Genomic DNA, 27,230 nt, shown 5'->3' on the forward strand with positions numbered 1-27,230 from the left:
AGGCAGTTTTGATGCACACAGTCCTTACATGCTGCGCCTCTGTCACCTACATGGAAGACTTTGATTCAGTATACAGCTGGCAAAAGCGGCTGCACAGCAGGCTTTCTGCCAGTATCAATATGTTCACAATGGATCCTCCATGTCTTGCTTTTAACTTCTTTCCTTTTTCTAACCTTTATGCTATTATCTTTCAATTTTTCTTGCAAAAAACGATGTTCTTATATAAAATTTTAGTGATTTCACTCTTGTTACACTAATATCTTAACTTGATCATTGGGGTCAGATTTACCAAAATCTTCTTAAGACAGATGCTAAGAAGTTCATAAGAATGTTTCTAAGCCATTCTTGAGAAATTATCAAATATTTTCTTAAGAAGAGGCTTTAGTGTCATCTGATTGTATAGAGGTTCTTGCCAAAGACTCACTGATCAACTGAACGGAAAAAAATCGTAGGCCAATTTTTGCACTGCCTGTTTACGGTATAATGTGACATGACTTGAAGGTCAAGTATGGTAACCCATACTCAGAATTTGTCCTCTGCATTTAACCCATCCAAAGTAGTGCATACACATTAGGAGCCGTGAGTAGTGAACACATACACTGCAAACCGTGGACACACACACCTGGAGCAGTGGGCAGCCATTTTGCTGTGGCGCCCGGGCAGCGATTGGGGGTTAAGTGCCTTGCTCAAGGGAACTTCAGTCATTTCCTGCTGGTATTGAGAATCAACCTTTGGGTTAACAGTCTGATTCTCTAACCATTAGGCCATGACTGCCATAATGCTGCAAAAAAATTATGTCATAATATTAATTAACTTCAGAGTACTTGTGCATATCCCTAGCAATAGTAATATGTATTATATGCAAAGTAGTGTTATGTTATAATGCTTAATATCTGAAACAACCCAATAAATTCAATAAACATTTTTATCTTTGGGTATTTAAGGCAAGATGGAGGTAATCCTAACTTTTAGAGGCTATTTACAGTGATTTTTATTTTTTCATTCCTTTTAGGAATTCAAACTCTTCTTAAAGTTTGTCTTTAGAATGTTTGTCTCAAGAAAAAAGATAAGAACACTCCTTTTTAACTCTTTCCCCGCCAGCGTTTTTTTTTTTTTTTTGTTGCCAGTCAGCGGCAGCATTTTTTTATCATTTTCACAAACATTTAATGGCCCCCAGAATATTTTGTTGTATGAATATGTGAACATGTGAACATATATCAAAAGAAAGAACAGCCTCTGCTTTTAAACAAACAAACAAACAAACAAACAAAATATTCTAGCTTCATGCTTTCTTTTTTTACCCACTTGAATGTGGGTAAATTTCATTCAAAAAGCAACACTTTGAACAAAAAGCTGAGAAAATCATGTTTTTGTCAAAGACTACGTCTGGATCGGATTCAAAACATAGATGGAGTAGAATGCTTCCATCAACACCCCCTGAAATAGTTTTGATTTATAAGCAATGCTTCTATTGCTTGTTTCTGCTTCTTCTTCGCCTGTGTTTTGATGCGAAGATTCTCTACTCTTTCAAAATGCATAATACCGCCCCCCACCGTATAAAAGTGAAGGCATGGATTGATGTAAATGTAGTCAATGGTGGAATTTGTGTCATAAATGACGGAAAATTCTGTCAATGGCGGGGAAAGTGTTAAAAATGTTTTTGGGAACAAAAATTAATCTTAACTTTATTCTTAAGTTAGAAAATTAGAAGAAAATAACAGTTAAGAGGAATTTTATTCTTAAGAATGTTTCATTAATTCTAGATTTATTCTGTTATTACATGATTACCATATTCATTTAATTTGGATAGGGTTTTCAAACTAGGGTCCAGGTACCCCCGCTAGGGTTAAAGCAGACAATTTAAGAGAGAACAAAATTCAGAATTTGGTGCTTTTTTTTTTGCTTTTAATTAGAAAATAATTTTAAACTGAAAATGTTGAAAATATTAATCTAATATAAATATAAATCTTATTTTGGCTTTTACAAATTTTGAAAACCACTGTACTATTGTATTTACATACATACAGCAACATACAAACGAAAATTCATGGTATTCCAATAGTTCAGTGTTTTTTTTGTTAATGTGATGGCATTTCATATGCCAAATAGTGTGGCTCTTCGGCTCATGCCCTGGCAGATATGAACAGACTCTTGAGAAGTGAAGTGTAGCATGAATTCATTCAACGCAAGTCTAATTTTTCTGGCTGACTTTTTCACATCTTTAATGACTTAAGCCACGCTTGATAAAGCAAGTCATTAAAAGGCGTAAGCATCCCATTGGCTAACCAGAGTCCAAAAGAGTAAAGAGGATTAGGCCTCACTGATGTGGGATTCACTGTTTATGCTCAACTTTCTTGTGAAGATTTTTTTGTGGCGATGCTCACAAACACATTTTGGTGCATTTCTTTGTCTTGTCTCAATGATAAGCACTTAATGTGTGTGCTTTGTATACAGCAGATAGCTAGTGAGATGTCTAAAACCATGAGGCTTTGGCTGTATCTGCTGTCTCAGCACCAGATAAACAATGACCGTCTCTTATAGATAAGAAAGAGCCATTGTTTTGTCTTAAAGACAGTAGTGAAGGGAGCAGGGAAGCAGGGAGTGTTGCTTAGCTGAACATCTCTCCTTTGTGAGGATGGCAAGGAAGAATTCAATTCTCTCATCTCTTCGCTCATCTCCGTTAAGTGAAAGAGTAGAGACATTTGTCAAGGAAACAAGAAAAGTGTCCCACTGTGAGTTAAAGCTGTAGCTCATTTCAGAAATAAATAAGCCTGTTTACAGGAGGCAGCACACCACTATGCCTGTGCCAAGCATCAGTCCTCCATTCCTACGCTGAAATACACCGCTGGAAGTGAAGGCGCCTGTAAAATGCCCAGACATGCAGGAGGAACTGGAGGATGAAGAATTGCACTGTGGGAATTGAACTCATCTCAGTTCTCATCACCTCAGAGTTTCAAATGGACTCATTCACAGTCTGTCCTGCGCTCACAGATGTGTAGCTCATGTCCTAATTCCTTTTTTTCTGATGGTAGGAGGGTTGAGAGGAAAGTGAAAGTATAGAAGTGTATCATGGCTTGTAGCATGCTTATATTCAGATTAAAGTATGAATTGAACAAAGAAATTGAAATCTGAATAAGCTAATCGTGTGTGTGTGTGTTTGTGTGTAAGAAATATACTTCTATTTAACCAGAATGCATAAAATTAATCTTGATGCAGGCAGTTATAAAAAAGGAGCAAAGAATAGATATTTTTCCATAAACACCAAAAGAAATCAATATACGGACAGATGAAAGAACCATAATAGTCTCCAAGCCAACATTTTGCTATTTATTGCAATCTTCTGTGTGGTGGTCAATAAGATAAAAAGAGAATTAATGAGTTGACTGCATTACTGAGCAGAATTATTAAAAACAGCACAATAAATGGGCACAATACGTGTCTTTAGTACATCCCGTAGACATCAGCAGAAATATCCCAAAAGCTTGTAAACCTCCTGAATACTATCAGATTACATTCTACATACTACACAGTATTTACTGTATATTGCTTACTATTTATTGTGTGAAACTATGCAGTGATAAATGTTTCAGACTATAGAGGGTAGGTCACTATGATTTTGCCATGTTCCTGGATCAACATATTTTGTTGATCCTGGAACAACATTACTGTCCGAAAATTTAGTACTATCCCTCTCCCTATCCCTAAACTTAACCCTACCCCTAACTTATCCCTAAAATCAGAGGGAAATGATAGGTGAATAACACTGTAAACTTGTCCCTCAGATCTGATTGGTTAATTGGAATGTTGTTCCAGGATCAACAAAAATGTTGGACATCAGTGAATATACTGGTTGTTTTAATATATTTTGTATAAACTTTTAAAGTTATCTGGATAACTGTCTGTCAGCTGTTACCGTCATGCAGAGATTGCAGAGTTCAGCGCTGTAAGCTGAAGGGGTCCTTTTATGACATTACACATTATTTTTCACATATTTTACATTGCAGCACCTCTTTATTCCCAGTCTTTCTCAAACTCTCTGTTGAGTTCCTGTTTTGATGAAGCCTCTCCTTCCGAAATACGAAATGTGCTCTGATTGGTTAACTGGCCCCGTATGTGGTGAGCCGCTTAGAGAGTGTTCCGGAAATGCCGCGCCCCTTACCATAACCACGAGTTTCATCCAATCTGGTGTAAATATTAATGATGGCGTCAATTTTTTCATACCAATTCGAGCCCAATTCAGACCCTGTGAATGTTTACGGACAAGAGGATTGTAATGCAGAAACTTTGCGAGCATGGATTTTACAGGACGTTTCAGAGTGGTAATTTCCTAAGTATTGTGAACAGTAGGGGTGTAATGGTACACAAAAATTAAGGTTCGGTATGTACCTTGGTTTTGAAGCTGTTTTAGTGACGTCTTTCCTCGGTTGAAACGTTGATTGAACGATTACACGACATATGATAGTTGTACTGTATCATTCAACATACCTTCAGATGTTCATGTTCATTTTAACTAGTAGTGAAGAGGAAGGGATGATTCGCGTTCACTCACACTCCGTGCTGCCGCTTGCAAAACCGAGTGAACGCAAAGTTTCTCTGCGGAACGCAAACCATTTTGCGAGGGAGCGCAAAGTTTCTTGGAGGAACGCAAAACATTTGAGAGAACGCAAAAGCATTGACAAATAATTTTTCCTCCGTTTCATAATTTTTTCCCTCACCATGTCCCTTTGGGTCTTCTTTGTCTTCTCTAGCGCAGCTGAACCAGGCCTCGCCCCCTTTTTTTGTGTATTCCTTGGGCGGGGATTATTTACATGAGTGACATTGTGACTTCACAAGATCTGGAAGAAACACACTGTAGTCCCAATAAGCCGTTTGTTGTAGTTCTTGAAAAGTGTTTTCAGTGAAATGCAGTGACTCCCGCCTACTGTGACGTCACGTGTATACCCTCTATAGTATGCTACAATGTTACAATAAAATAATCCCAAATATAAATACTCTTATTTTGTATTTTTAATTTGATTTTGTTTAAAAATGTCTCCATCAAATTTGGACAAATTAAGTGATCCTGTGAAGCTGCGATCCGTGAGTGCACACTGGACACTCTTCTCAATACCACAGTATCTCTGTTACTCTCTCCGGTTGCTTAAACTCCTTAGTCCATGAAATTCAATTCTGTAGTTCACACCACCAAGGACAGGAACAGATTAATGTTTGTCTCTGCTAAACCCTTTGGACTTCTACCCAGAGTTCCTCTGCTTCTACGTATGATTTCAGTAATGAGGACCCCTGTCGACAGTAACCTTCTCGTCCACACTGTCATTAGCAGAGAAACCCAGCAAATCATGTATTGGAATTACCAGAGCACCTTTGCTTTGTTTCACCCTTGTGTTATATCATCAGGGGTACTACAAATGCTTCAGATAACAAGCTATTGTTAATGTGTCATCAACAGGGTTTGTTCTATACAAAATGTGATAAAATGCAAATGGTTTATTTATTGGAATTCTTTTTTTCCCTCACTTTATTTATAAGTTTCTCCACATATTCGAAAATTTCAAACATTTCAGAACACAGCTGTACATTTTAACATATGTAGAGAAAAAAGCGGGGAGATCAGAAGACATACCCAATATAAAAGGAACAATTATTGACCTCAAGTAATAATGTACAGAGAGTTTGACCTTAGTCCAATGAGTACGATGACGTATTTTACATTGGATCCAACCATGTTTGGCACACAAAGATGAAGAATGCACCCTGTATAAAATACACTCCCATAGTTAATCTGCAATATCCTCTAATAAGTCTTCCTCCCACTGAGTTTTTATGGATGTCAGTGAGCTTCTATGCAGGGAACCTATTTTCATTTAAAAAAATGAAATCATCCCTTTCCCAATAGACGTTGGTTTGAGGAATAAATCTATGGGAGTGGGAGTAGGGAGACTAGGAAATTGAGGATGCAAATTACGGATAAAACTGCAAACCTGCAAGAATCTGAAAAAAATGTTTCTGGGCAGCAAAAACTTATCCAAGAGCTGTTGAAAGGTTGCATAAACATCATCTATATATACAGTGGGTACGGAAAGTATTCAGACCCCCTTAAATTTTTCACTCTTTGTTATATTGCAGCCATTTGCTAAAATCATTTAAGTTCTTTTTTTCCTCATTAATGTACACACAGCACCCCATATTGACAGAAAAACACAGAATTGTTGACATTTTTGCAGATTTATTAAAAAAGAAAAACTGAAATATCACATGGTCCTAAGTATTCAGACCCTTTGCTGTGACACTCATATATTTAACTCAGGTGCTGTCCATTTCTTCTGATCATCCTTGAGATGGTTCTACACCTTCATTTGAGTCCAGCTGTGTTTGATTATACTGATTGGACTTGATTAGGAAAGCCACACACCTGTCTATATAAGACCTTACAGCTCACAGTGCATGTCAGAGCAAATGAGAATCATGAGGTCAAAGGAACTGCCTGAAGAGCTCAGAGACAGAATTGTGGCAAGGCACAATTAAGGTTCCTAAGAGCACAGTGGCCTCCATAATCCTTAAATGGAAGACGTTTGGGATGACCAGAACCCTTCCTAGAGCTGGCTGTCCGGCCAAACTGAGCTATCGGGGGAGCCTTGGTGAGAGAGGTAAAGAAGAACCCAAAGATCACTGTGGCTGAGCTCCAGAGATGCAGTCGGGAGATGGGAGAAAGTTGTAGAAAGTCAACCATCACTGCAGCCCTCCACCAGTTGGGGCTTTATGGCAGAGTGGCCCGACGGAAGCCTCTCCTCAGTGCAAGACACATGAAAGCCCGCATGGAGTTTGCTAAAGATGGTGAGAAATAAGATTCTCTGGTCTGATGAGACCAAGATAGAACTTTTTGGCTATTAATTCTAAGCGGTATGTGTGGAGAAAACCAGGCACTGCTCATCACCTGTCCAATACAGTCCCAACAGTGAAGCATGGTGGTGGCAGCATCATGCTGTGGGGGTGTTTTTCAGCTGCAGGGACAGGACGACCGGTTGCAATCGAGGGAAAGATGAATGCGGCCAAGTACAGGGATATCCTGGTCGAAAACCTTCTCCAGAGTGCTCAGGACCTCAGACTGGGCTGAAGGTTTAATTTCCAACAAGACAATGACCCTAAGCACACAGCTAAAATAACAAAGGAGTGGCTTCACAACAACTCTGGCCCAGCCAGAGCCCTGACTTAAACCCAATTGAGCATCTCTGGAGAGACCTAAAAATGGCTGTCCACCAACGTTTACCATCCAACCTGACAGAACTGGAGAGGATGTGCAAGGAGGAATGGCAGAGGATCCCCAAATCCAGGTGTGAAAAACTTGTTGCATCTTTCCCAAAAAGACCCATGGCTGTATTAGATCAAAAGGGTGCTTCTACTAAATACTGAGCAAAGGGTCTGAATACTTAGGACCATGTGATATTTCAGTTTTTCTTTTTTAATAAATCTGCAAAAATGTCAACAATTCTGTGTTTTTCTGTCAATATGGGGTGCTGTGTGTACATTAATGAGGAAAAAAAAATGAACTTAAATGATTTTAGCAAATGGCTGCAATATAACAAAGAGTGAAAAATTTAAGGGGGTCTGAATACTTTCCGTACCCACTGTAAATCTTTAAACATTGGCCATATGTTTCCCACTGGGAAAAAGTCTTGTCCATCATTGATGGTGGAAAAGCAAAGTTTGACGCTATAAGGGCAGACATAGAAAATGTTTGTAAACCATAATACAGCCTAAACTGTCTCCAGATTTGCAGTGAAGTTTTTACGATTACATTTTTTTGTATAGGGAGAAAATGAACTGTTAATGGGGAGTATAACGACAAGGCAGTTAATGTATAGGAATACATAAAGTTACTTCCATGACAATCCACATGGGTGAGCATTGCGATTGGACATGGTTTAATCAGTATTGAAAGACCCTGAAATTAGCGGCCCAGTAATAGTGTCTAAAGTTGGGTAAGCCCATACTCCCAAGAGATTTGAGTCGTTGAAGGAGTGCTTTGCTAATTCTAGCAGTCATTTTGTTCCAAATAAACTCTGAGACTAACCTGTCTTGTCTCTGATCAAAGGATTGAGGGAGAAAAAATGGGAGTGTACTGAAACAAATACATAAACTTTGGTAGGGTATTTATTTTTACTGATTTAATTCTACCAGCTAGGGACATAGGAAGTACCGACCATTGTTTATTGGAATTCATATGGCATATCTGTCTTGTTATACAATCATATGTGTCCAACTGCGAAACCCAATTTTCACATTGTCAGCGTGTCAGCAGAATCCATGCAATTATCCTCCCGGTTTGTGTAGGTCAGTAGAGCAACACATAAACCAGACTAACAGTCACATTAGCTCTGTTAAAGCTGTTAAAGGATGTTTGGAAAATCTCCAGGAAATAATTAGCACAGTGTGTAGGCTTGTTTAACCCCCTCCTGTTTTGTAACCAAATGTATCTGCTCTTTATTGCTGCTCATTGGAAATTAAACAACATTTTGCTAGTCTGCAAATCTGGTTTTTGGCTGTTTTGCTTGGCACAAAACGCTTAAGTCTAAGTTGAATGCATCTGACACACTAAATATTTCGAAGCCTGCTTATGACATTGTGTGCTTAAATACGACCATTATGAAACACTTCAGGACACTAAATAATCGAAATTGGAAGGAACACAGTATGATGATTTACCTCATATGGATTGTTAAAAAAAAAAAAAAAACCTCATACTGGGAGGAACATTGCAGTGCAGCTCAAGCTTTTGGTGTTGAGAACAGCAGGTTTGACTGGCACAAAAGGGTGCTTGTGCTGTACTGCGTATTCCCCTACTGAAAATTTATGGCTTCGATGGCTGTTAAATTGAAATCATGCATCATAGTGATGCGACATAGTAGGTCACTAGCTTCCGGGAAACCAAAAAAATGAATGTATCTTTGACAAACCATCTCACAGAAGCACTCTTCCCATATTGTTTCTGCAATGTGTAATTTTTCTGTTGATATTTCTTCATTTTAATCATGATAATGTTGAATGAAAGCTTGTTTAGGTCATGTGATATAATTTAGTGTAGGGGTCACCAGGGCTAGTTGTCACAAAGGCTTTATCTCAGTAACGATAATGTCCTGAATCAAAAGTCTGATTGCATAGATGCTTGTTTTCTCTAGCATTTGTCTCTAGGTTTTGTATTTATGTTTATTTTGTATTATTATTATTATTATTATTATTATTATTATTATGGATCAAACAATGGTTCTTAAATTATAATAGTTATAATAATTAGAAGAATAATTAAATAATTTTTGTGAATTTTGTCCTCCAGAATCCAAACTACAATTCCAATATCATCATATTTATATATTAGCTTTTGGGTTCTTGATACAACTAAAATGGAATGCATTATAGCAAGGTTCAACTATTTAATAAAGTTAGATTTTAGTGTACGGTATACTGTCTAAATGTAGAACGTGCTACAGTCACATGACCTCATAATGATGTTCTATTTGCAATTTTTTTAATGCAATTCCATGTAGAGGTAATGGTAACTATAGATTATCTGGGAAAACTTCTCTCCAGAATCTTTTTTGGCTGGCATTTAAGCTTTATTAAACTCAATGCGTTCGCACAGCTCTGGTCATTTGTGCACGGGACTAAAAAAAAAATATATATATATATCCATTTGTTGTGTCTGATAGTCAGAGGTTGTAAAGTTCTCTGCAGGAGTCCACAGCAGTTTGATGCCAATTTTCAGCTAAAAAGTTCTGTGGCCAATTAACAAGACAGTTGTGAGTATTTTGCAGGGTTTTTCCCTGATGCTAAATGTAGCCTGAGCCAAAACTGCCATGTGTTTGTGTAGTACAGCTCCAGTGTGTGTCATGGGTGCAGCACACCACTGAATGTCAAAAAACAAAAATTGGCACACTGCCACTGCTGCTCTCAAAATTTATTAAAAAGAATGTTTCGACCACAAAGGTCTTCGTCAGGTCAGACAAACAGTAAATAATCAAAAGATGACAATTTCTTATCATTTTATCAACATGGTCAACCACACCTGATACAATTCATTAAACTAATAACCCAATCAACATGAGTAACAAATAGAATCAAGTATATACAAAAAACTCACAAATCACAAAAAAGGTTTCAAATCAAATTCCAAATTTAAACCTTTTGGAGAAAGAGTATTTAATGTGTAAATTTATATAAAAGCTTCCCTCTGTAACAAGATTTTATTAATATCACCACCCCTTCTAGGTACTTTTATTTGTTCAATGCCTAAATAGCGAAGAGTTGACAAATTAAGTTTGATGCACGGCAATGGGATTTTTTTTGGTCCTTCAACCGTATATTACTTCTGTGTTCAGCTATACGCGTTTTTAAACAACGCTTTGTTTTACCTATATAAGCCACAGGGACATTTGATCATATAGATTACATTTTTGGTGTTACACGAAATTATTCCCTTAATCTTAAACTGTTTCCCTGAGTGAGAATGACTAAAAGTGTGACATTTTGTTTTAAATTACATTGTGCACATTGTCCACATCTATAATTGCCCTCAGGGACTGAAAAGGGATTACTAACTAGATCGTTCCGACACTTGGTCAGCTCTCACCACCATTTGCTGTATATTGGGGGCTCATTTATAGACAATTCGTGGAGGATCTTTACAACACTTGACTCAATAAAGGGTCAGAGATTAAAATATGCCAGTGTTTACGTACTATGTTTGCAAACTCATTATTTAAAGCAGAATATTGGATAATAAAAGACAACCTATTGTTGGTCGATTTTGACACTGTTCGAGCAAGGCACTCTTTCTGATCAGTATTTTCAAATCGTGCCACAGCTTCTTTAATCCAAGTATATTATATACGTACAAATCCTACGAATCCTCTTAAACTGACTAATCGGAAGACTCTTCTTTAAATTGGTAGGATGAAAGCTCTGACCATGTAAAATAGTATTTTTATCTGTAGGTTTTCTATACAAATCTGTCACCAATTGATTATCATCTCTTATTATAAGTAAATCAAGAAAGCTAACCTGAGAAGCATTATAATCAATGGTGAATGGTGAAAATCAAGTAATTAATTCTCCGAGCCACACCATATAAGAAAAATATCACCAGTGTATCGACGCCACAGAAAGAGTTGACCATAGGATTAAATACACATTCATGCTCAAAATGACCAACATACAGATTCGCATAATTAGGAGCCATTGTACTACCCATTGCAGTTCCCTTAATTTGTAAAAAATAATCATCTTTATGAATAAAAAAGTTTTTAGTCAATATCAATTTTGTCAATGTCTTTAAACACTCAATACTAGGACTCTTGTTACTAAAACAATCACGTACAAAAAAAACAATAGCTTGTATGCCGCCATCACTTAAACTCAACATTACTCGAGAAGAATTCTTTAAGTCGTAACGTTCTAAAGAACTTCTGAAAATCAACAAAGACACCGAATTCATTACAGTATGTTGTAGGAACAAAAGACAAACCTTTTTCGAGGGCTTGTATACAATCAGATGATAAAGATTTACTAGAAAGATTCACTACATTTTGACAATTCAATAATGGAGAGACTTGTGACGAGTCCCATATTGATGATCTCTTCTAACCCTGTCTGCAGGCTTTCTTTTTCCTCGTGCTTTTAGGTTTCAAACTGAACAAGAACTCCACCTTGTTGAGCCGTCTTCTAAAAAAGATGACGAGGAAGAACCCAAGCTGCAGAGTCTGTGTCAGTACCTGATGTCAAAGGTTCTGAGTCAGTCCTTTCTTTTCATTTGCAGCACACCACTGGCCAATAAAGCAGACAAGCCTTTGGAATATACTGTGTAGTAATATTATTAAGTCAAATTTTTTAGGCCTAATTGTTAAGCTGTTTTTGTTTACATAAAGCCGGGTTCACACTGTGTGATTTTGTCCACGATTTGGCCATCTGAGGCAAATGTTGAGAATCCTAAAAGATTCTTCTGATCCTAAGCCAAAATCTGAAGTCTTTGATCACTAGTTTGACATGTTCGCCGACAGCTGATTAATGGGCATTGCAATAGGGCTGGGCGATATGGCAAAAAAATAAAATCTCGATTTTTTTCAGAACGATTGACCGATTCACGATTTTGATTTTGATTTTTTTTTTTTACTGTTTAACTAGTCAACTTAAAAACTTAGCAACAATATGATTTAAGTAACATTCTCTTTATTAACAATCTGGTTAAAAAGTTCCATTCCAAGTGCAACACACATGAAGCGATCAACCTGGTGTAAATGTAAAACAATTTGTTAAATATCTTTGCAGAAAGATGCCTGAAATATGAAGGCAAATGTTGTACAAACTTATATTAAACACATCCTATGTACTCAGAAATAATATAAAATAAGAAAATGCTAAATATTTCTTAGCCAAGAAGTAATAGCAATAAGTAACACCAGTAATAGGCTATTATTAACAGCAAATGCTTTGTAAAAACAGAAAACAACAGCAGCTTTCAGCCTGCCACCATCATGCAAACATGAAATATCAAACAGGTTTACAGGTTTTTGCATTCCATTGCACTATTTATTCTATTGTTTTTATGTTTGGCGGACATGTTTAGGTGTTGCACTTGTGTCTCGCGTCTTTTGCAGAGTCTCACCCATGAAACAGCATTCTAAAAACACGGCGGTCATGTTAAAAAAAAGCTCAACTCGTGTTTAATAACTTTACCTTTTTTTCTCATTCCACTGCCTGCGTCTCATTTTTATAACGCAATAACACATTTCTGAATGAACAGCCAGAAAAGTGATGTGTTCTACGTTCATAGAGCGTCACATGAGAGCGGTTAATCAGGCGCGCCGGCGGGTCGGATCATTTTCTTCTCCTAATAGGGTTATCATTGCCATATTGTCAACATGTCCAATTGTAACGCTTGCTAACATTTTTATGCAAAATCGCGATTTCTCGATTTAAAAAATAATAAAATCGAGGCAAAACATTAAATTCGAATTAATCGAAAAAATCTGAAAAATCACCCAGCCCTACATTGCAATAAAATTTTACCTCCAACGAAATTCTGTCAGTGTCAGAACTTTGACAGTCCTGCAGTGTGACTTCTCCTATGACAACCGTCAAATCAATGTGTACAACGTACACTGCACAGTTAAGTTATGTTTACCAGAGGCTTTATTTTACACATAAATCGATGGTTCAAATTACTCAAGGTTTGGTTTGTATCACGGTTTCAGTACGGTTCGGTATGTGCTACGTTCAGGAAAAAAAGGACAAATATTCAAACTACAAGCAATAGCACAAATAAATACAATAGAGCAAAGCTAAAAAAATAAACAGTACTTTTCAGGTTTATCAGGTAGGTCTAAGTAGTTTTAGGTAGGCTACAGAAATTGAATAAAGTTATTAAATGTAAAATAACACTGTATATAATGTTCGTTGTATAAATTAAATAAAGATGAATCCTTATTAAATTTACAAAAGTTATTCAGTCATGACCAGTGAGTAATTTGTCATTTGTTGTTTGATTAACAAAGACAGCAGCGGGAATATTAGGCTGCTGTCACTTTAAGACATAATGCACGGATCCAATATACTGATACTGTACACATGCATGTACAATGACTGGTCATATTATACGGCAATCGCATCGATCAAAGCTTACAGAGTGAATGTTTTGTCCACGCTTTTTGACCATCACTGTCAATGTCATTGAGAAGCAGTTCCCAGACAGGTTATTAATATGAGGCAGTCAACAGCTCTACCAGCGGCTTGTCTCCTTCACTTGCCATGCTGAACTGCAACATGCCAGCAACATGTGAGGAACTGTGATGTCAGATTTACATACTAACAGATGATTGGACAGCTACTCTCACGTATCCATCGACAGAAACATATATTAGCGTAACTCTGTCTGTTTTACGTGTTGTTACATTAACCACGGTGCAAGTGTTTGCTGAATCGTGGGTGGAAAACGGTACGGTTGAATATTTTACTGAGAACTGTTACACCCCTACTCCACACACATCGTCTTTATTTATTTATTTTTTTCATTTTCTTTTCAAGACAAGCTATGATCAAAATTAACACTAGAGATTGTTTTTGTTTGCTAGCCACCATTTCAATCCTGCATGTAAATGCAGCTCACAGTCACCGAACGTGTCACGGATTGATGTAAAACTCAGGATAAGTCTTCTTGCATGCATCCATTTTTAACATGCCTTGACTGCTGAACAATCTGACATGAACTGACAACTGAGATCCTACAGTGTGACATGGCTTACCGTGGGGATCATGTTCGTATAGTCTGACAAGGAACAGTCGTAAAGGACTATTATAAATCATAGTGTACACCCAGCTTTAGTTGATAAAAACTAAATTGTTCATTGTTAGTTAATGTTAGCTCAGGAGGATCATTAAACAATATTAACAGATATTTTTAGTCCAGGGATTTAAAATAGTTTTACGATTTATATTTAAAACCTAAATAAAATTGCAAAAGTTTGGTCTGTCTGGTTGAATTCATTTTAGTATATTGTCTGCTGTGGTGCTTTCGTACCCTTAAGTTTCGTATTAAATATGTCATGCATAAATGAATGTGATCCCGATTGTTCCAGGCAGACGAGATTGATTTCTTGTGCATCTTTCCTGACAGTCTGGTCATTGACATGGTAATGTATTCAGCTTTAGTAAATGGAAATGATATGTATGCTGTGTGTGTGTGTGTGTGTGTGTGTGTGTGATAAATACGGTTAACCACACTCCAGACATTATTCCTGGGTGTGGCTTGTGACTGAACAAAGAGGTGAAAGGTCAAGGGTGCCCTTGGGAGGTTGTTGCATTTCTTGTACTATATGCTCCTCGATAACAGGTGTAAAGCAGACTGTGTGATTTCCTCGAAGAGGTGTAAAATGATCAATCAGACAGGGTTTAACTGATGATGAGTTTAATAAGGGTTGGATATACCATGTGTGAAGGCATAGAAAATTCAAGGCTTCATTAAAAGCTGCTGTATGTGTGTGTGTAGACAATGAAAGGTTCTGTAAGTCGACAAATCCATATAGTGCCCCCCCCCCCCCCCCACAACACTCACGCTCAGAGTAAGATTAGAGGAGCAGAAGCACAATGATAATTAGTTGTTGTAATGACTGTTGATGGAAGGCGTAATTAAAGGCAGGGAGAAAGGATGAACAAAAGGGAAAGCAGCAATAAAAGTCTCTCTGTGAGCTGTTGTTGCAGGCATCTGACGGAGACAGCAACATGGCATTGTGTGTGTGTGAAAGTGAACAAGATTTACACCAACACCATTACACGTTTGATTTGTTTGATTCACATTCTGTGTGTGATTATGCAGCTTCTGTACAACCGCTATTGTCATGATTTATCTCTGAACACTGACATCTAATTGCTTTTTATGTTGGTGAAATTTGTCTTGCCTACTCTTACAAGCATCTGACAGAAAACTTCAACCATTCTTTCTGTGATGTTCATTTCCAACTGCAATTTAGGCTTGTGAGATTTATTCCAGCATTTCTGAGGGTCCCAAGATGTCAAGATCATAAAAAATTTCAAGAGCCAGAAAAAAAGACTTGCATTTTTCCACAAAAGGCATTACATTTATATTGACACCATGTTCTTGTTGCTGCTTCTTGCACTGCTTAACAATAATCATTTTTGGTAACACTTTACAATAAGGTCTCATTTGTTAACATTGGTTAATGTATTAAATAACATGAACTAACAATGAGCAAAACATTTGTTACAGTATTTATTAATCTTTGTTAATGTTAGTTAATATAAATCCAGCTGTTCATTGTTTGTTCTTGTTAGTTCACAGTGCATTAATGTTAACAAATAATTTAATAATGTATTAGTAAACTGTGAAATTAACATTAACTAAGATTAATAAATGGTGTAGAAGTGCAGTTCATTATCAGTTAAAGTAGTTAACTAATGTTCACTAATGAAACCTTATTGTAAAGTGACACCAGCCCACTTGGACCAATGTTTTTTTTTTTCTGCCAACATTTATACTGCCCCAGTCATAAAAGATATATTCACAAGTTACAAGTTAGTAAGTTGTTTTAAAAGAAATTAATACATTTATTCAGCAAGGATGCATTAAATTGATCAAACGTGATGTTAAAGAGTTTATTGTAGTAATATTGTATCTGTGTATCACAGTTTCCACCAAAATATTAAGCAGCACAACTATTTTCAACATTGATAATAATAAGACATGTTTGTTTAGCAGCAAATCAGCATATTAGAATGATTTCTGACGGATCATGTGACACTGAAGACTGGAGTAATGATGCTGAAAATTTAGCTTTACATTTTAAATATAATAATTTTTTATAGTATTACTGTTTTTACTGTTCTTGTTGTTTTCTTGGTAAGCATATAAGCATTTTTTTTTTCAAAAACACTCTTGTTTTATTTAGTAGAATCTGCTAAGAAACAAATGTAAATGTCAATGTAATAGCCCCAAATATTTAAATTGTCATAATGTTGATGGGTTAATTAGGCTGATTCTTTTGATACTTTGAAAGTCAAGACTGAAATAGGTGTTGTTCTTCTCAGCTGGAGCGGTTCAATGATGGTGCTGGAGTGCATGTGGAATGAACATCAGTTACTGGATGACTGTAATTGATCAGGTGCTGAGAGCTGAGAAGAGATTGTGCCTCCACTCAGAGATCAATACACCCCAACAGTGCTTGAAAATGTGGATGTGTTACAGCTCAACTCTCCAGTATCACACATAAAGACCTGTGTGTGTCCTGTTTAGACTGTTATACAACTATGAGGGCTTCATTGGAAACATAGTATTACAAAAACAAATGCTTGGTTTTAAACTGTAATTCTTTCTACATATACACTACTATTCAAACTTTTGGGGTTTATAAGAGTTTTTAATATTTTTGAAAGAAGTCTGCGTTTATTTCATTCAATTTAGAAAAAACATATTGTGAAATATTATCACCATATCTCATCATCTCATGTTTTCTATTTTAATATATTTTAAAATGTAATTAATTCCTGTTATGGCAAAGCTGAATTTTCAGCATCATTACTCCAGTCTTCAGTGTAACATGATCCTTCATAAATCATTCTAATATGCTAATTTGGTGTTTGAATGCCATTTCTTTTTATTATCAATGTTTAAAACAATTGTTCTGCTTAAGATTTTTGTGGAAACCATGATACATTTTTTTCAGGAATCTTTGATTAATAGAAAGATCAAAAGAACAGCATTTATTTTAAATGTATCATTATACTTTTGAGCAATTTAATGGATCCTTGCTGAATACAAGTATTAATTTCTTCTTAAAAAAATAAATCTTACCCCAAACCTTTCAACAATAGTGTATGCCTTTGGCATATGCCTTTTTTCAAAGTGGCGAACATTTTTATCTACACAGTGTTCATTAGTGTGTTCCCTGGGAATTGAACCCACAACCTTTTAACGCTGCACTCTACAATTTCAGCCACAAGAACACTTCATATATATAGATTCACATTGGTTGGTCAGATATATTGTGAAGAAGTTATTGATATATTGTAAAGATAAATAGAGTCAGGCAAAAATGTGAATTTCCACCTGTATGCGCTATATGTTAATTGTCAGGGTTTTGTTGTCAACCTACCTTTATTAAATTGAATGTTTTTATACAATTTAAGTGGTGATTAATGTAGCCAAACTTATTATCCATGTGTTTTTGTTTTGCAGGATTGAGGTTTCCAGTGATGATCGGCCTGTGAGTGGTTCTCAATGGCTCAGAGGAAGAGGCCAGGGACTAACAGCAGCATGGCCACAGAGCCTCATGCTTCAGCTCCACGCTCCTGCCCAGGCCCGTACCCCGACCCTGAGCACCCTGAGGAGGAGTATGAAGAGCGTGGGGACCCTGAGGAGTCCCAACACTCCTACCACAACCAAGAAGAGGCAGATTTGACAGACAGCCGACCGACCACACCTACCACTCCAGAACATGGCCACAGAGACTACCACAGCCACCCGGACAGTCTGGATGGAGACTCTAGCTCAGACTACGTCAACAATACATCTGATGAAGAAGAGGACGATTTCGATGAAGGGCTACCGGAAGAGGATGAAGGCGTGACGTATTATATCCGCTATTGTCCTGAGGATGACAGCTACCTGGAGGGAATGGACTGTAACGATCCAGAATATGGACACCCGGACGGACGCATGGAGCCACCTCCGGACACAGACGAGTGCCAGGAAGTGGTTGAGGAATGGGTAGTGAGAGGGGACGATGCTCATGGTGATGGAGAGGTGCGTTGCGAGGTACTCGAGCAGGACTCTGACCAGCAGCTCTACGACGGCAGACCCGAACCTGTCCTCGATCACCACCACCACTATCCGGATCCCAACCAGGACCAGATTCCACCTCCCGTTGAAGATCAGGAAGTGCAGGATGTTGAGGGTAGTGAAGGCTACTGCCCTGATCAGGAGGAAGATCCGCAGGAGGGGCAAGACAGAGATGGCTATGCAGGTGACTACTATGCCACAGAGGACAATGGAAACTCTATGCGTGCGTCACCATACCGGGGGCATAAAGGCACGGAGGGGGGGGAGACGGGAGAGGAGGCGGAGGAGGATATCGATCAGATAGTGGCCGAGATTAAGATGAGCATGAGTATGGGCAGTCTTAGCAGCGGCACTGATCAGAGCCCAGAGGAGCTGGCACCTGATCCAGCACCAAGCGGGTATCAGCCAGAGACACGCTCCAAACACGAACCCGCCCCTGCCCCATACCCTCAGCCTCACCGTCACGACAGCAGACCCAAATCCCTCAACATCCCCCCTGCCAGACACAATCCTGAACTCCAAAGGAACTTTAAGGTACGACCTCACACACCAGAGGACAGACAGAGATGGACGCAGGACCAAGTGAGAGAGCAGGTTGGTGGATTTGCATAGTAAGCTGTAAATGCATCTGTCTGTAGCAGCTTATTAAATTAAATACATGGTTCAGTTAAAACTGAATAAATCAACTCTGTAAATATGAAATAAATGCAATAAGATCAACTAAATACATTTATTTAACAATTTATTCAATGTATTCAAACTAATATTCTGTAATAGGAGAGGATGGAATAAATGATCTATTATTAGCGTTTATTATTGAAATTTTATTGAAATTATTGAAATATTATAGATTTTTCTAGTTTAATACATTTTAAAATGTATTTTAATCCTGTGATGGCAAAGCTGAATTTTCAGCAGTCATTACTCCAGTCTTTGTCACATGATCCTTAAGAAATCATTCTAATATGCTGATTTGGTGCTCAAGAAACATTTCTTATTATTATCAATAGTTGTGCTACTGACTATTTTTGTGATGCAGTTTTTATAGGTTTCTTTGATGAATGGGAAGTTCAAAAGAACAGCATTTATTTGAAATGGAAAACTTTTGTAACATTTTTTTTTTAAACTTTTGATCAGTTTAATGCATCATTGCTCAATAAAAGTGTTAGTTTATTTCAAATAATAATAATGATAATAATAATAATAATAATAATAAAAAGATCTTACTGACCCCAAACGTTTTTTTTAGTTAGTTAGTATGTTACTATGTCTCACATCTGTCTCTGGGGTTTTCCAAAGATTGATTGATTGATAATGAATGTTACTTATTTTAATCAAATTATAAATATCATCCCCAAAGGGCACTCCAAAATATGCATATTCATTATTATAATTAAATATTAATGTGAATGTTGACAACCCTCTTTTAAATGCAAGTGGCATTTAAGTAAACGAGACTAGTGCTTATTTATGCCCAAGATTGAACCTCAAAATCCTGAGAGTAATGATCTACTATTTTATGCTCTTAAGAAACGATGTATAAAATGTGATATTAGGAGATGGCTCAGAGTGTTTTCTTTAATGTGATGTAAATGTATTTTTACATTTTTACATTACAATTATAGAGAATAAGACATTATTACCATTTACTCGCTGAGTTCGGTTTGAGTGGCAAGTTGAAAAGGATGAAAGAATATCATCTGGCAGAAATTGGAACTGTCTCATTGTAACAAAGACATGAAGGGGACCCTGATCAAAAGCAATTTCTTGAAATCCCCAAATATGAATTTCATATGTTAATGCTCAGGAATAAACAAATTTCCACCCCGCTAGAATACATTACCTTGAGAAGCTTTTTAAATTCCATCCTATTATGCTCACTCAGGTACATTGTGTGGGTGTTTTTTTTTTTTTCATCTGCTTGAACAATCCCACAATGAAAACTGTCTCATTGCTAGAAACCTAAAGTCACTAAGCAAGTAATAAAGGCAAACACAATGAATGTCCATGAATTATGCTAAATAGTAGTCTGGTTTACTGAAAAATGAGAAGAGGTGCTGACTTTCTAATGGAAATTCGAAAAATTCTGTTTGAAAAATGATGTTTTCTTAGATATTTTCTTCGAAATGCCTTTGTATTTTCAAAACAGAATAGGAAATTAAATCTGTCCAAAGGGGAATTAGGTGAAGGGGTGAGATTTAGTCAGATTGCCTCAGTGGTCCATTGAATGTCTTGTGAAGTTCTATTACCCTCCTGCTTCTTTATTGCCTTTGGGCAATGAGGAGATTACATTTTATCCTGTCAGGCAACAAATGAATTTCATCAAGTAATAATGTCCTTATGTGCAGTTGACAGAGTGCTCATTTGAGACTTTAACTCCCCTGCAGATAGACAAAGATTAAAAGTGTCTTTTTTAGCACTGTGCATTTTCAGTTAAAGACAACATCTGTTCATTTTACCAAAGTGTATCAATACATTGTGCTCATTATACTGTATAATTCGTACTGTATAAATTGTTAATGCTGTCTGCAACCCATCATCTGTCTTTTTTTAAAGACACATTTCACTCATTCCACTCATTTTTCACTCATTTCTCTAAATTTAAATTCTCTCTAGGTGTCTAATAGTGCAGAGCAGCCAAGGAAGCAGCAGCGGTCTGATCTAAATGGACCACTGGAGAACAACAATGTCGCTGAGGTGAGCCTATAATCATAGAACACATTAACCAATCAATATGTGACAGTATGCGCCCCGCATAATCACCGCATATTTCCATCAGAGCTGTTCTAGTCAATGTCAGCCTGTCGTCTTATTTACTTCACATTTCTCTGGCTTTTCTTAGATTTTTCTGTATTTCCAGCTCATCTAAGCTGTTGCACTAGCTAGCCACCATCCTCCCCCATGTGTTGATATAGTAAAATAATTGGCTTTGCCCTTTCCTGCCCTGGTTCTACTGTATTTACACAGACTGAGGGGAGTTCAGCCTTGAGCTGCCTGTTCGACTGCTTCTCTACACATTTTTTATGTATTAATGTAACCTCCATAAGAGCCTCGTACCCTGAATGCAAGAGCAATAAAATATGAGACATCGTCTGGGCAGCTACTCAAAACTGCCAAATAGGTGCTCAAAACATGTTTTATAGCGCTACCAAGCATTCTGCCAAGGTCAGTTTTAGACCGTTCTCAACACAAGCTTTTGAATGTTGTTGTTTTTCATGTGACTTTTTTGGTAAAAACTGCCTTATGAATGTTTCACATGTGGGAGGTAGTGAGAAATTTGTGAATTAGGGTCATGAGGGTCAAGAATATTCATTGTTAAACCTTCTTTAAAAACACTTGATTGTTAAAAAACTTCAACATTTTCTTCCATTTCTTTTTAAATATGTTATTTTGCAAGTTAGGGAACACTAGTCCAATAAGTCAAATTATAATGGTAATAATAATCCACTAAGTATTCACCCAAGGGAATTCTGTTTGTACACATCACTTGCATTGGGATGCAACTCTCTTCTTATGTCATGTAAAGCAGTATTCAGTCTTGCCTTACTTCCCCTGAACACATTTAATTACCTTGGCTGAGGGAGCTTTTGAGTCCTTAGATTGCATTTAATGAAGGCCTCTTGAAGCATAACCTCCATTTGGATGGCTCTGTAGTAAAATGATGGCTATTACTCTGTCTGATGGTGTGTCTGTGGCCTACAGTGCTCGGCACAGTCCTGCAAAGAGCCACTTCAGAATGATTGACAGGATTTTGTATTGTGATACAATGAGCCTCATCCAGAGTCATCTGGATGTTTTCCATTTGATTCTGAGTGTTAGGTTATTTATTTATTTATTTAGGCTCATTTTCTAAACTCTGGCGTGGATGGCAATTTTTTTTGATAAAATTATGAAAAAACAGCATGATAAATAGTAAACAAGAAGTTAAATATTGAGCAAACAATATTTTCTACAAAATATTGTGTTACTTTGTCTGTTTTGCTCAACCAACTAAAATTACGGAAACAAAGCCACATGCAGAACCGTTATCAAACAATACAACAGTTTAAGTGATTCAATGACTCACTCATAAACACAGTTGCTGAATTTAAAATAGCATACTACAGTATTTTTGGCATATGACAGAAATAGTAGGAGTAGTACTGTATGTTATGCTATTTTTAAACAGATCGTTTGAGCGAATGATTCAATGACTTGCTTATAAAGACGGTCTTTTGTTTCCGTTGAATAAACTTATTAAGACACTTGTTGCTACTTGTTGCAGTCTTGGAAACCCGCTCAGCCAATCAAGTTTAAGGACCAAAACTGTTATATATATTTTTTTCTTCTAGTTTCTAAAAGGTAAATACTTTATAAGCATGCTGTATGTTGTAAGCACGTTTCATCTACTGTTTCTCTGTTTCTTAGCCAACAAAGAAGACGGCCTCATTTCCCAGCTTTGTGGATGGTAAGCGAGCATCTCCTGTCTTTTATTTTTTCTGCATTTGATAATCTGCCCCAAAACTTATATTCTATCGAAATTAAATCAACTCAAAAACAAATCAAATTCACCAAACCAATTCAGAGCAAGGAGATTAGAAAGCCACGCTGAAGAATGCATTATGTCTCAGAGGATTTACATGGTGAAATGCAGGCAGAATTGTAAGCTGTTTTAATAGGTTGCAGTGGTGAGACAGTAATTAGAGTTGTCATGTTTACTAATATTAGTGGATTCTCAACTAGAGAAGTACTCACAGACTATAGCAGGAAGCGAAAGAGAGTTCTGGAAAGCAGGACAATCGATTGACCACAGCTTATTTTTGGTTTATGGCAGCCTGAGATGTATTGCTGCTGTCATGCCGTTTGGGAACAAATTCTGCTTTCTATTAAATGGATAGAGTTCTGTCACATTTAAATCTTGTGCTTGAATGATGGCAGTATAATGTGTCCCTTGGTGGGTGTCACTGACGTCCACATTTCCATATCACACAAGCAGAATACACGCAACACACCCTGCTTTTCCTCATGTGACCACCTTCGTTCCCGCTTTTCAGTGTCTTATCAGCCCTCACTGTGGGATGGCATTGAGAACACACACATATTCACACACACTTTCATACACACAACATCTGCATGCAACTTTTCTGCCTGATAAGCTCACACTCATATACCTTATCAGTCACTGTGAGGTGGTCTACAGAGGAGGTGGCAACACAACAAATAGCTTTAATAATGAATTCTCACCGCTTCCCTTCTAACAGTGCCAGGCCCATGTGAGCCTGAGGACCTCATTGATGGGATTATCTTTGCCGCCAACTACCTCGGGTCCACTCAGCTTCTGTCAGAGAGAAATCCATCTAAAAACATCAGGATGATGCAGGCCCAGGAGGCAGTCAGCCGGGTCAAGGTACAGAACCCTAGAACCTCTGTATTTCCATTTTATTTTGGCGTGGCTCTCAAGCGAAGCAGTTTGGATGAAACTAATGCAGATTTCTCTCTGGAAAATTAGATGAGATGAGATTTGTTTGTTTACACCCCAGGACTTGTTGACTAATCAGTAGTTATAGGATTATTTTCCATGGTGTAGCAGTGTAATCCCTCTTCCTCCCAATTGGTTAAAGTAGAAAGCCCTCCTGTTGCCATGTTACATGGAAAATTCAAGTGAATTTATTGTTTTAAGAGAACTTGTGACGCAATGAAACTGGCAGTTTTTTTCCCCCCAAATCACTTTCGATACTGAACTTCTCCAGTAACAATTAATGGGTAGACAAAAAACAAAAGACAAAGCTCTGTACACACTTATATATTAATACCATCTCTCTCCTTTTTTTTTTTTTTTTGCATTAGCAGTAGGGAGGTGTGATACGTATTATTGTAAGTGTTGTTTTAACAGTGTGCAAACTGACATTGAGTATGTCATTGCGCACTTTGCAACAACCAAACAAAAACACGCCTTGAATGCAGCCTATTAGAATGCAGTTAGAATGCCAATGAAAATAGTTCCAAAAAAAGCCAGAGCAGACCCATTGTATGTCTCAGAGCAAAACACAGTGGTGTTTAGTTGCTGAATGAATCTGCGTTTTTGAACCAGTCGTTTGAGGTAATGATTCAATAACCCATTCACATAAAGACACTTGCTTTGTTTCTGAATGAATCATCCATTTTGAACACATTTTTTGAATGAATGATTCAGTGACTCACTACTGGTGGTTTTAATTTTATATCTAAAAATATATTATCATTTTTTGAATAATTTAATATTTCAATATTCAAAAATTGTATTTTTCAAATCAAAAAGTTAGTTTTGTTGATACTGGTTTCATTTGTACGGAGTCCCGCACATGACATGCAAGAAAAAAAGTAAATCGTTCACATGATTTACTAATTCATTCCCTCGATTTACTAAGTTGTGCACACAGTTTACTATTTCATTCCCTCGATTTGCTAAATCGTGCAGATGTTTTACTATTTCGTTCCCTCAGTTTGCTAAATCGTGCGCACGATTTAGCCTACTATTTTCTTCCTGCATGTCGTGTGCGGGGCTCTGTACATTTAAATGCTAACAGTGTCTTAAAATTTTAATGCCTGGTTTCACAGACAGGGCTTAGATTAAGCCAGGATTAGGCTTTAGTTCAATTAAGGCATTTAAGTAGCTTTTATAAACAGGCCTTAGAAAAAAAACATTACTGTGCATCTTGAGACAAAACAATATTTAAAGATATGTCAGTGCAACTTGCTTTCAGTTAAAACAGCTCAAACATGCATTTTAGTCTGGGACTAGGTTTAAACCTTGTCTGTGAAACTGGGGGTAGATGAATTTGATTAAATGTAAGAATTTGACATAAAAGGTGACACATACATTTAGTACAGTTAGGAAAAATTGCCTTTATAAATGTAAAAATGTCCCTGGAAATTATTATAGGGAGGGAAATATTGCCCCTTAATGGAAAAGTTTATTTCTGCCATTTCCACTGCCAAGAATGTATAGAATATAAAAAGCTTTGGGAGTCAGCTGTCCACAACCGGCCTAAACCAGAAAAGTTACCAGCAAAAAAACACACTCAGCGAAATATTGTCTAATTATCATTATCAACAAAATCCCTAAAATATGTTGAGATATCAATGTTAGTCAATATTGCACACCCCTAATTTGTAGTTTCTCTAAATTGCAATTTATTTATTTATTTATTTTATCACAGAAGAGGATTCATATTGCCAGGATGAATCCATAGGTTACCCATATCTATTCGTTTAGCTGATAATTACTAGCCATGATTGGCACTCCACTGCGCTGGGGCAGTAGTTAATGGATGTGCTGTCAGTCCTGCATTAGATGTTTTATGCCTCTTAGCAATAAGCAATGGGAATCCACACAAGCACTGTGAGACGCTGCTGTCCTAACCAAAATATGCTATGCACGATGTGTCTCAATCAGTTTCAGACTGCTTGGCTCCACTCATGCTTGGTATACTTCAATTTAGCTTTTTCAGGACAGAAGCAGTTCTCGAGTAGTGCATCTGAATATAAGAAATGGAAACATGCTGTAGAGCCGTAAAATTTGAATGCATCAGGAATATGTGACTTTTGGCTAAGTTCATACTTGTTTAGTAATGACAGGAGCGTCTGTGAAATCACTGCTGTTTGGTCCTGTGGATCCATGGTACTTTGATGGTAATACTTGGTTCAGATGATCATATGTGACATGGTATTTATATGGCACATACTTTAAAGAAAAACATTGTATCAGCATGCACATGTCCAAAAAAGTAATACCATGGTACTTTTTTAATCTAGTGAGACATCAAATTTGAGATAGAAATTACATTTTAATGCTTTGAAATGGTTTATTGAGGTATTGTATGCCTTATTCTTACAAAGCAGTAGTCTTTAATCCCTAGTTTACATTGCTCCCTCTTGTATTGCATGTTATTTTAGGAAAAGACTGTTGTTGTAACTGCAGTGATGCTTCATTGCAGTCCTCCTGGTCAACAGCTGGCAGTTAATTTTACATGAGATGCTCCACAGTGGCCTACTAAGCTGCTCCACATTTAGAAACACATACCTGTGGCAAGGACAAGCACACACACCCACACACACGCGTGCACACAATTTGTCAGCTGTGCTGCTTAATATCTTTGTGGAAACCACAATACTTTTTTTCAGGATTCTTTGATAAATAGAAGCATTTATTTATAATAGAAATCTTGAGTAAAATAATATTATTAGAATAATTTTCACGAATTGTCAGGTGTTATCTTTGTTCGTACTAGGCCCTGTAGAGCATTCATGAACACATTTTGTCAAGTGAACTGAAGTTTTACAGATATTCCCTCAGTGAAGAACACTGCACTGTGAATCAGAATGCAGCTTCAGCATCCACCCTGGCTACCAGTGATCTCAGACCTCCTTCTCTTTCCTCTGCCAAGGGCCAAACCGGTCATTTCTCTTGCCAGCTACCATTAAAAGCCATTCAAAATGAAACCATGGCAACACACTCTCTCCGTCTCCTCTCTCTCCCTGCTGTTATTATGTGGCTAGATTCTTAAAGACCCCCTTTGGTGAAAGTCAAGTTTTTAATGTTTTTTATATGTCTGTGTGGTGTTTTTAATAAGCTGTGAGGCAATCCATGCAAATTCATCAGTCAGCACCATTGTTGAGTATTTTCTCCTTAAAACTGCAGTGAATCAAAGACAGTCTCAAAAACGTGGTTTGAAATCGCCCTTGTTCTCTACTTCACAAATATATGTTGTAACCAATCCTGTCAACGTGAGGGCAGGCTTTAGCATATCATTAACTATGCTTCTTTGGGGGTTGTAGGGTCTGAAGAGAAGCCGGGTTATCCCGGTATATTTTTCTGTTGACATGAAAAACTAGGTACATTTTAGCAATATAGCCAGTGAATCATGTATAT

The 27,230-nt window shown here is 37.2% G+C and overlaps 1 protein-coding gene across 7 annotated transcripts in view; it reads left to right on the forward strand.

Moving 5' to 3' along the window:
* The window catches only part of apba2b (amyloid beta (A4) precursor protein-binding, family A, member 2b), an 86,671-nt gene that overhangs the window by 41,720 nt on the left and 17,721 nt on the right, over positions 1-27,230 (forward strand). For 6 of the 7 annotated variants that reach the window (XM_051899102.1, XM_051899106.1, XM_051899107.1 and 3 more), the window contains 4 exons: positions 17,738-18,934; positions 20,957-21,037; positions 22,748-22,787; positions 23,581-23,726. In XM_051899102.1, coding sequence (XP_051755062.1) covers positions 17,780-18,934; positions 20,957-21,037; positions 22,748-22,787; positions 23,581-23,726 — 1,422 coding nt within the window. In that variant the 5' untranslated portion in view covers positions 17,738-17,779. Of the gene's footprint in view, positions 1-16,590; positions 16,665-17,737; positions 18,935-20,956; positions 21,038-22,747; positions 22,788-23,580; positions 23,727-27,230 lie in introns of all 7 variants that reach the window. The other variant, XM_051899103.1, reaches the window with a different exon arrangement.

Source organism: Ctenopharyngodon idella, chromosome 7 (assembly GCF_019924925.1).
Source record: "Ctenopharyngodon idella isolate HZGC_01 chromosome 7, HZGC01, whole genome shotgun sequence".
Lineage (NCBI taxonomy): Eukaryota > Metazoa > Chordata > Actinopteri > Cypriniformes > Xenocyprididae > Ctenopharyngodon > Ctenopharyngodon idella.